At 49.9% G+C, this 10,940-nt stretch overlaps 1 protein-coding gene across 1 annotated transcript; it reads left to right on the top strand.

The window, feature by feature from the left end:
- The first annotated feature begins 246 nt into the window (after positions 1–246).
- Positions 247–5,157, top strand: RTL9 (retrotransposon Gag like 9). The gene is made up of 2 exons (XM_030306048.1): positions 247–4,320; positions 4,854–5,157. The coding sequence occupies exons 1-2, from the start codon at positions 247–249 to the stop codon at positions 4,968–4,970; spliced, it is 4,191 nt and encodes a 1,396-aa protein (XP_030161908.1). The 3' UTR covers positions 4,971–5,157.
- Positions 5,158–10,940: the final 5,783 nt, after the last annotated feature.

The following is a 10,940-nucleotide window of genomic DNA, read 5'->3' on the forward strand; positions in this document are numbered from 1 at the left end:
TCAGATGTGCTCACGGTTGCACCGCTCCCTTAACCTGATAGGGCCCATCTCTGGTGCCACGGAGCTGGCAACACATGAGAAAGGTCTCCATCGTGAATCAATCATTTGTCTGCTCCCCGATCTTTTTGTTCTTGGCTTTTGACTACTCGACTTGTTTCCTGTTTACAGGTTTCCTTGCCATTTGGGCTTCAGCAAGACTCCTCGATATCAGCACTTTAGGGGCACTCTCCGCACCATTTGGGGGCCATGGCAGATATGTCAATACCTTTCCACTCCCTCCGATTCGACAATACGCTGAGGGAGGAAAATGGTGACCCCCAAAACAGCGGGATGACCTTCGCTGGACCAGTAATGGAGACCAGAGCAGAGGTCCAAGTTTTACATTCTCACGTACAGCCTATAGTCTCCACTTCAGTGTCCGACCCTGAAGGGATGTCTGCACAGCTGATGACATCCCCAGCCTTTGACACCACGTCTGCACCTGTAACGGAAGCACCAGACTCTGGAGCACTGTCGCCATCAGTAATGCCAGGCTCCGACTCTGGGACACTGTCCCCACTGCTAATGGCAGCTCCAGATTCAGAAGCACTGTCCCCATTGCTGATGCCAGCCTCAGATTCTGGAACACTGTCTCCATTGCTGTCCACTTCAGACTATGGATTAATATCCCCGGGGTTGATGACAATTCCTGACTTTGGGACAATGTCTGCAGCACTAATGGCAGCACCACATTCTGCAGAGATATCACCATTGGCAATGCCAGCTTCGTCCTCTGGAGCAATGTCTACACCTATAGTGAGCACTTCATCCTCTGAAGCGACACCCACACCGTTGATGCTGGCCCCAGATCCTGGAGAGATATCCCCACTCCTGATGCCCGACATAAACCCTGGAGTGACGTCCACACAGCCCATGTCAGCTCCAGGCTCTGAAGCAATGTCACCTCTGCAAATTACAGATGAAGACACTGAAGCGATGTCTCAAGTTCTAATGACTGCTCTGGCCTCTGGAGAGATATCTTCACTGCTAATGTCAGGCACAGACTCCGAAGCAATATCTTCACTGATAATGTCAGCCCTCGCTTCTGAAACAACGTCAACCCAGCCAATGAGCACCCAAGACTCTGGGGAAGTGTCCACCCAGCTAATGTCAGGCTCAGATTCCGGAGTCGTGTCTTCACTGCTAGTGTCGGCTCCAGGTTCTGGAGCAATGTCCACACCACTCCTATCAGCTCCAGATACCGGAGAAGTGCCCACATTGCCAAAGCCAGCTCCGGATGCTGAAGCAGTGTCCCCACTGCTAATGACAGCCCTAACCTCTGGAGTGATTCCCACGCAGCTGATGTCAGCCCAAGACTCGGGACTGATGTCCCCACAGTTCACACAGAATCTAGACTCTCAAATCATGTCTACTCCACCAATGAGAACGACAGCCTCTGGGGGGTTGTCCACAGCGCCAGTGAGAGCCCCTGACCCTGGAGCAATGTCCATACCGCAAATGAGACCTCTGGCCTCTGGCAATATGGCTACATTGCTAAAGACCGTTCCAGACTCTGGAACATTGTCCACCCCACTGATGACGGTCACAACTTCTGGAGCAATGTCCACTGAGAAAATGTCAACCACAGCCTCTAGAGTAATGTCCTCACAGTTAACGATGACCAGAACTTCTGGAGCAATGTCTACAGGCTTTATGAAAGCCACAGCCTCTGGGACAATGTCCACCCTGCGAATGAGACCCCTGGCCTCTGCGATGACATCTGCACCACTAAGGAGAGCCCCAGCCTTTGGAGCAATGTCCACACAGCCAGTTACAGCCCAAGCCTCTGAAACAATGACCACGCTACAACTGTCATCCCCAGCCTCTGGGTCAATGTCTACACTGCAATTGAGAGCCCCTGTCTCTGGAGCGATGTCTATGTCACAAAGGAGAGCCACAGCCTCAGGAGTGACAGCTGTACCACAGTTGAGAGCCTCAGCCTCTGGAGCAATGTCCACCCCACTGATGACAGCCAAAGCCTCTGGAGCAATGTCTACACTGGTAATGAGAGACAGGGCCCCAGGAGTGATGTCCTTGCCGCAAATGAGAGCTACGGCCTCGGGAGCATTGTCCAAGCCACTAATGACATCCAAAGCCTCAGAAGCCATGTTCATGCAGCAAATGACAGCCACAGCTTCTGGAGAGATAGCCACAATGCTAATGAGAGACACAGCTTCTGGAGCTATGTCCGTGCGGCAGATGACAGACACTGCCTCTGCAGGGATGTCCACACCACTAATGAGAGCCCCAGCCTCTGGAGACATGTCCACACCACAAATGACAGCTGCACCTTCTGGAACTGTGTCCATGCCTCTAATGGGAGCCCCAGACCCCGGAGCAATGCCCACAGCGTTAATGAGAGCCACAGCCTCTGGAAAGGTGCCCAGTCAGCCACTGAGCACCCAAGACTCTGGAGGGATGTCCATGTCTTTCATGAGATCCAGGATCTCAGGAGGGATGTCCCCACTGGAGATGCAAACCCCAGCCTCTGAAATGATGTCCCCACCAAAAATGAGAGCCCCGGCCTCTGGGGTGATATCCACACCACTAATGAGAGCCCCAGACCCTGGAGAGATGTCGGCACTGTTCACAAGAGCTTCATCCTCTGGACAGATATCCCCACCACTAATGAGAACCCCAGTTTCTGGAGAGATAGCCACATCCCTGAGAGTCCCAGCTTATGGGACAATGTCTACTCCACACATGACAGCTACAGCCTCTGGAATGATGCCCATGCCACAGATGAGGGCTCCAGTGTCTGGAGCAAAGCCCACACCACTAATGAGATCCGCAGCTCCTGGAGCGATGTGCATGCCTCACATGACAGCCACGGCCTCTGGAGGGGTATCCGTGCCACTGAGGAGAAGCCCAGCCTCTGGAGCAACGTCCACACCACAAATGATGCCCACAGCTTCAGGAGAGATGTACACACTACCAGTGCGAGCTCCAGCCTCTGGAGTAATGTCCCCGCCACTAGCAAGAGCCCCAGTCTCTGGAATGACGTCCACACCACTATGGAGACCTTCAGCCTCCGAAGCCATATCCACAGAGTTATCGAGAGGTCCAGTGTCTGGAAAGATGTCCACCGCACAAATGACAGCCATGGCCTCTGGAGGGATGCCCAAGCCATTAATGAGAGCCACAGCCTCTGGAACAATGCCCATGCCATTGATGTCAGCCATGGCTTCTGGAGACATGTCTGTGCCGCTAATGAAAAGCATGGCCTCTGGGGCAGTGTTCACGCTGCAAACGAGAGTCACGAGTTCTGGATCTATGTCCTTGCCACATACAACATACACAACTTCCGGAGGGATGCCTGCACCGCCAGTGAGAGCCTCAGCTTCTGGAATGATGTCCATGCCACTTCTGAGAGCCACAGCCTCTGGAGGGATGGCCATGCCACAAATGACAGCCATGGCCTCTGGAGGGGTGTCCATGCCGCCAATGAGGACCCCAGTCCCAGGAACCATGTCCACACCACAAATGGCAGCCACACCCTCTGGAATGATGTCCACTGTGGAAATCAAAGCCACAGACTTTGGAGAAACATCTGCCTCTCACAGCAATGTCACAGCCTCTGGATCAAAGTCCACACCACACATGGCTGCCCCAGCCGCTGAAACAATGAACCCACCACCAAAGGAAGTCCCATCGTTTGGCATGCTGACCCCAGCACTCTGTTACCTCTTAGAGGAACAGGAAGCAGCCCGGGGTTCATGTTCTGTGGAGGAGGAGATGGAGATTGATGAGGAGAAACAAATGAAGGGCTTTTTGAATGACTCAGAAAAAATGGCGTTTCTGGTGTCTCTTCATCTGGGGGCAGCAGAGAGGTGGTCCATCTTGCAGATGGAGGTAGGAAACCCCCTCTCAGATGAAAATAAATCTTTCCTGAGCAGATCACAGGGCTTGTATGACTCCCTATCCGAGATAGACATCCTCAGTGCTGTTCTTTGCCACCCCAAGCAGGGCCAGAAGTCAGTCAGGCAATATGCCACCGACTTCCTGCTGCTGGCCCGACATTTGTCTTGGTCTGATGCCATTCTACGGACCAGGTTTCTGGAAGGGCTCTCGGAAGCTGTTACCACCAAAATGGGCCGGATCTTCCTGAAGGTGGCCGGCAGCCTAAAGGAGCTGATAGACAGGTCTCTCTACACTGAGTGCCAGCTGGCTGAAGAGAAGGATTCCCCGGGCAGGTCAAGCCAGGTTCTGCTGTCAGCCTGTAAGCGGAATAATGAGGAGGCGATGGAGAATGAACTGAACTCTTATCAGCAGACTGAGGAGGTAAAGATGGGGAAATACACTCGAGGGGAGTGGTGGGGAGTGCTGGGGAAATACACCCTGCTCCTTTGAGTAGAATACGGAAGAGGCAAGGGGGAGGCATTGAGCTTCTAGACCATACTCCCCAACCTGGCGTTTCATCAGTGGCCTGGCTATGTAGTTATTTTGGGTGTATTAAGCACTCTGAAGCAATGCCCTGCCCAAGTTCTTGGGGACCTGGGATGGCTAAAGGTCTAGGTCTTCTGATTATGAGGGAACCAGCTGGGTCCCAACTGTCCGATTATTCTAAGGGAGGGGTCATCTTTGCGGGGGGAGGGCTGGGTCCTACCTCCAGGCACATGTGTCATGGACCCAGGTTACTAGGGAATTTGGCTAGCCTGGTCCTCGGTCACACATTATACACGTAGGGTACATTAGCCAAGTTTCTTGAACTTCTAAGTTACTGTCATTATCCAGGCAGAACCCCCTCGTCATAGTGAGTGTGGCTCTTACCTCTGCTGGTTTTTCTGTTTGTTTGTTTGTTTTCTTACTCCCAGCACCAGCATGTTCCTAAACGCTGTTACTACCTGAAAGAGCATGGAGACCCTCAAGAGGGTCTGCATGACCACCTCCGACAGAGCACAGGCCATCACAAGGCCCCTACCAACAAGTAATTCTTTCTGGAATCTTCTACTGTGATGTCTGACTCCGCTGCTAACTTGAGGACTGGTTCCTGGACCCATTCCATTCAATTACATCATAAACCTTGTGGCCTTCCCCCTACAGCCTCCCCCTCCAGGCACATCCCACCTAACTCCCAGTTGGTTGGCTTGACCTTCTCTTTTACCCTACATGCCTGTGACCTGCCCTGACAATCAGAGTGTGGACTTCAAGAGTGTTTGGTGTATGAGGTTTTGAACTCCTATCGCCGTGGAGGCCAGTCCTAGTTCCTGGTCCAGGGAGAAGTCTAGGCAGGAGAAACTGTGTCCTACCTCAAAAACACCTAGAGTGTCTTGCCACATGTCATCAGGCAAACGTGAGGATGCCCTGGTCCCATTTCACCTGGCAAGGGAGCCTATAAGGAGAGTGATGCCCACTCCCAAACCACCCTTTTCATATGCCCCAACTCATAGCACCTAAAATGGGTCTCCAGGGCCCTTGCGCTGTTTATAGTCTCCATCCTGAACCATTCGTTTTGACCCATGGTAGTAATCATAGTAATGGCTAACACTTATTGATTATGTATTATGTGACAGGTATTGGGCTGAACTCTTGACAAGCACCGTCTCACTACCTTCTTATCATAACCCAACTTGTTCTTGTGTTGTCAGCTTCTGACTTCCTGATCTTTTCTCTCTGGCCCTTGTTTTCTTCCTCAGTGTCAAATCGCTAGCTCTGACTTCTTGGTGGCCCCCTTAGTAATGAATTGCCCCTGCTCCCCATGGCTATTGTGGCTATTTGTGGCCAACACTCTTGATAAAGGTCTTGCTCTTTAAACAGGCATAAATAGTTAGAATATAATATGAGCAGTGTTTGCCTTCAGGTGGTGGGATTGTGGGTGTTTTTACTTTCTTCTTTCTACTTCTCTGTACTTTCCAGAGTCTCTGCAGTAAGCATGTATTACATTTGTAATCACAAAAGTAAATAAAGTTCATTTATGAAAGAAAGAATTAACCGTGGCTAACAGAATTTGGTTTCTTGAGTCCCTCGTTCAATCAGTATTTATTATCTCACGTGTCAGCCACTGTTTTAGGGATAGACAGATGAAAACCCCGATAGAATGGAAATGTCATCCCAGTGGAGGGAGGAGACAGACCATAAGCAAGAAACCACATCAGTGAGAGAGATGGAAATCGTGGCAAAGGCTACGAAGTCAAGAAATCGGGATAATGGGAAATTTGACACTAACAGGGCCAATTTATTTATTTAATAATAGTCCATGTAACTGAGCTACTCAAAGGTCTTTTAGAAACAGTAGGACTGGCATGATGAGAAACGTATTTTAGAAAGCTAACTTGGCAACACTTTGGCGGCAGGATGGGGGGAGGGGTCAGAGAGCATTATGAGCCCTCCTATCACAATAGTACAGGTGACTGTGGGAGTGGGGCTGGAAAGAGAAGGACAGAGACCAAACCCTCTCTGAGGACTCAAGGCCGCTGCTCCATTACCCTAAACTTGGGGTCTGATTCCAGGAAGAGGAAAATGATTCTCGGAAAAAAACAAAGATTGGCAGACAAATTAGCAGCCCCATGGTAATATAGATAAGCATCTGGCTCTGCAGGCTGCCTGTGGATGTATCAATCAGCAGTGCTGTTGCCTCGGGGGAACAAAGAGGGGCAATAAGTTGGGAAACCCAAAGTCCAGGCGGGGAGGCGGCGGGCCCCTGGGGACCCCGTTTTCCCCTCATCTTCTGCCCCATTGGCTCACAGCGGGCCCAATCCAGGTCCCAGTGGAGTTTGGATCTCCGTGTTCAGCCAGGGTCGCTCTTAGCTTGGCAAAACCCTGTCCGGCTTACTCTCTACTGGAGAAGAAATAGACGTACAGAGTCACAATCGGTGTCTGGAAAATGTACACGGGAAGGAAAAGGTCTTAAAGATGGAACTGATTTTCTTATCACCACGATCACGGAGAACAAAAGCAATTCTTTTTTCAAGAAAATTTAACATCGAAGTATAGTTGACAGTTCTATACATTACTCAGTGCTCATCGCGATAAGTGGACTCACCACCTGTCACCATACAAGGTTGTTGCAGTACGATTGACTATATTTCGTCTCCGTGGCTTATTTACTTTATACCTGGAAGTTTATACCTATTAATCCCCTCATTCTTTTCTTTTTCTCCCCGGTCATTCTTCCCTTTGCCTTTCCCTCTCCTCTTCTTTAAGCTAATTTCACTAGAGATAAATGGAACAACTGAAGCCCCATCAGACCTGCCAGAGCTCTACCCACCCCAAAGGTTATATTTAGAAATGTTTCAAGAGCCACTCGGCATCTACATAGAGCTGGGCTATCATATGCCCAAGTACTTGAGACAATTCTGTCTGCTGTAAAACAGTGTTTCAAGTTTCTCCCGGCCTCACTGGCCTGCGGGGAAAAATAAGGCCCCATAAGCAGTAAAAACTCCGATGGCACCGACCCCTGGCCCCACCTGTGCGTTGCATGGCTTCAACCCCTTGAAGGTTTCCTCCAGTGATGTGGGGAAGACCTTGGAAGTTTCCTGTATTCTGAGATAGCAAGAGTCTCCCGTTGCTCTCCAGTTCCTATCCCGTCTCATGGAGGGCAGCTGCCCATGTCGCCACAGGAGGATAGCCCTTCCGCCCCAGCTGCTTGCTGGGGGGCGCCTCTGGCTGTGGGAACACAGACGCCCACGCCGGGGTGGGGCATGGAGTGGTGCTGCCCTCCCATTCTGTGCCACACTCCACCGCTTTGTCACCCAGACGCCGAAACACGGCTTTTACCCTGTATCCCGGTGAGGTCCGTGGGAGAAGAGCCACTTCGGTGGCTTCCTGTGGCAACCTCTCCCCTGTCACCTGCCCCTCATCGCCCCAGCTCAGTCCTGAAGTACAAAAGCCACCAAGTCCTCTATCCAGACCCAACCTTCAACTCCCATTTTTACATCTCTGGCCAGGACCTCGCTCCACATGCCCAGTCCTGGGGCCCAAGGGGAGAGAGCAAGTGCCACCCTGTCCTGTTCCTCTACGTTTCTTCCGTTCTCTCATCCACCATCTGCTCTCTGTCTCTGCTCCTCAGGGACCCATAGTGTATAAAACCTTCCCTCAGGGCACCTGGGTGGCTCAGCCAGTTGAGCGTCTGACTCTTGGTTGGGGCTCAGGTCACGACCTCACACTTTCGTGAGTGTGAGCCCCGCATCCGGCTCTGCACTGACAGCATGGAGCCGGCTTGGGATTCTCTCTCTCTCTGCCCCTTCTTTGCTTGCCCTGTCTCTGTCTCTGTCCAAATGAAGAAATGTAAAAAGAAATTCAAAAACAAAAATAACACCCCTTCTCTTGATGAACACTTTCTCCCAGCAAGCGTAGATTTGGGCTGTCCCTGAGTGGCTTGAGACCTTGAGACACTGTCAACTTCATTCTCCAACCAGATCGTTACAGACAAAATAACTTACCCTACCTCTGAGCTATACAGAGATTTTTTTCCCCCTTGATGGATCATGTGTTTCCTTCCTTCTTACTTTGAAAGCTCTGTGCATCTTGAACACATGTGGAGCGGGGGAACCAGGCTGCTTCATTCCTTATGATCTAGTGGAGGATTTATAGGATGATAGATACTGCAGGCCACTTTACCTCTCAGGGCCTCTGTTTCCTCTTTTTTTTTTTTTAATGCTTATTTATTTTTGAGAGGGGGAGAGAGAGAGAGAGAGAAAGAGAGAGCCAGCGAGCATGTGTGGGGGAGGGGCAGACAGAGAGAGAGAGAGAGAGAGAGAGACAGAATCCGAAACGGGCTCCAGGCTCTGAGCTGTCAGCACAGAGCCCTACCTGGGGATCGAACTTGTGATCACGAGATCATGACCTGAACCTAAGTTGGACGCTTAACCGGCTGAGCCACCCAGGTGCCCTTGGACTAACTTCTTTATCTGCATTACCTCCTGTCCTCTTCAAAACAACTGTGAGAGGTGGGTGCTCTCATCAATCCTATTTTACAGACTGAGAATCTCTGGCACAGAGAGGTTAAGTGGCTGGCTCAAGGCTACAGAGCTAAAAAGTACCACAGCTGGGATTTGAACATGTGCAGTCAGGCTCTAGGGCCACCACTCTGCTATGTATACAAGGCTTCATTATTTATTCAGAGCCAGATGGCCACTGTGAAGATTTACCCCGTGCCCCTGAACAAATCTGCCACCCAACAGCAGCCAACGTTTGAAGTTCGTAAAGTCTGAGGCCTGAAAACGCCCCCAATTTCCTCTTTCACCGTCTTACATCCAGATGTGAATCCTCCCTGGGGGTATGTGGGGGAAAGTCTGTTTTGAGCTCCAGGGGAGGCGTAAGGAAGATGATCGGTCAGATACTCCATGCCCCTGCCTTCCAACACCACCCTCCACTTAGAAGGTGATCCTAGTTCCAACATTGGGGTGAATGCACCCATTGAAAAGGCACCAGATGCTTCCAGTGTAAACAGCTTGATGGAGATCATCTGGAGTGGCTTCTCTCATTACAAATACAAAGAAATACTGGAAGTGTGTTGTATGTAGGTAAGGGGAACTCACAGCTGAGCCTCAAAAAAAATTTAAAAAAAAAGGAGGGGCACCTGGGTGGCTCAGTCGGTTAAGCATCTGACTCTTGGTTTCGGCTCAGGTCATGATCTCACGGTTCAGGAGATCGAGCCCTGCTTGGGGTTCTGTGCTGACAGTGGGGAGCCTGCTTGGGATTCTCTCTCTCCCTCTCTCTCTGCGCCTCCCATGTGTGCGGTCCCTCTATTCACATACTTGTGTAACCATCGCCACAATCTAAGTTTGGAACATTCCCATAACCCCAAAAAGAAACTCTATACCCATTAAGCAATCATTCCTCCAGCCCTCTTCCCCCAGCCCCTGGAAACCACCAACCTGCTTTCTGTCTCTATAGATTTACCTATTCTGGACATTTCATAGAAATGGAATCATATATGGGGACTTTTATGGCTGGCCTCTTCCACGTAATATAATGTTTTCAAGGTTCATTTGTTTTTCCAGCTGAATAATATTCCATTGTAGGTGTATGTTTTATTTATACTTTCATCATTTGATAGACATTTTGGTTGTTTCCACCTTTTGCCTATTATGGATACTGTTGCCATGAATATTCGCACACAAGTTTTTGTGTAAACATTTCTGATGAAAACATAACTAGGAGTAAAATTGCTGGAGCGTATAATAAATCTATGTTTATCCATTTGGGAACCTGCCAAACTGTTTTCCAAAGTGCACCATTTTACATCCCCATCAGTGGTACAGGAAGATTCCAAGTTCTCCACCTCCTCGCCAACACTTGTTATTATCTCTTCTGGGTTATGCCCATCCTAGTGAGTACCTACCTCATTGTGGTTTTGAATTCCATTTCCCTGGCGGCTAATGATGTTGAGTTTCCCCCCAATGTATTTTTATTACAAACTCAACAATCTTGTTGAAAGCTTCACTTTGGAGAGTATTCTGGGAGAAGCTACCACTCCCTTGCTGTCCAGCCCACCCCCAACTGTACTATTGCCCTAAACCTTCTCAGGAGCAGAGGGGGAGGGTTCAGAAAGGCAAAGTCTCATGGCCACATCCAGATCCATAACAGCTTTCTTTCTATTGCTGCTTTCTGCAACAGAGATTGCCTCTGAAGGAGAATATGGGCTTGTATTTTAGGGTTTGCCGGAGGTCCAGAAGCCCTAGCTCAAAAGAAAATTTGCAGAGGCTTGTGGCTTCTTTTCCTGTGGATACTTCCTCCTTGGACCACAACCAAAAAATAGCCCAAATAATTCATTGCTGTGGTCTTTTATTGGGCTAAGACACCCCTCAGAGTTTCTCCATAACCCAATCACCAAAACTTACTGTCCTTGATTCTGAGAAGGAAGGAGAGAGGAAAAGGAAGAGGGGTTGGGATGGGTGGGGGAGAGAGAGAGAGAGAGAGAGAGAGAGAGAAAGAGAAACAAGATAAAAATCTCTATT

Source organism: Lynx canadensis, chromosome X (assembly GCF_007474595.2).
Source record: "Lynx canadensis isolate LIC74 chromosome X, mLynCan4.pri.v2, whole genome shotgun sequence".
Classification (NCBI taxonomy): Eukaryota; Metazoa; Chordata; class Mammalia; order Carnivora; family Felidae; genus Lynx; species Lynx canadensis.

Excerpts from the sequence above, each read along its gene's own strand:
- RTL9 (XM_030306048.1), top strand. The coding sequence starts at position 247 with ATGGCAGATATGTCAATACCTTTCCACTCCCTCCGATTCGACAATACG. Across the intron at positions 4,321-4,853 it reads CTTATCAGCAGACTGAGGAG|CACCAGCATGTTCCTAAACG; the intron begins GTAAAGATGGGG and ends TCTTACTCCCAG.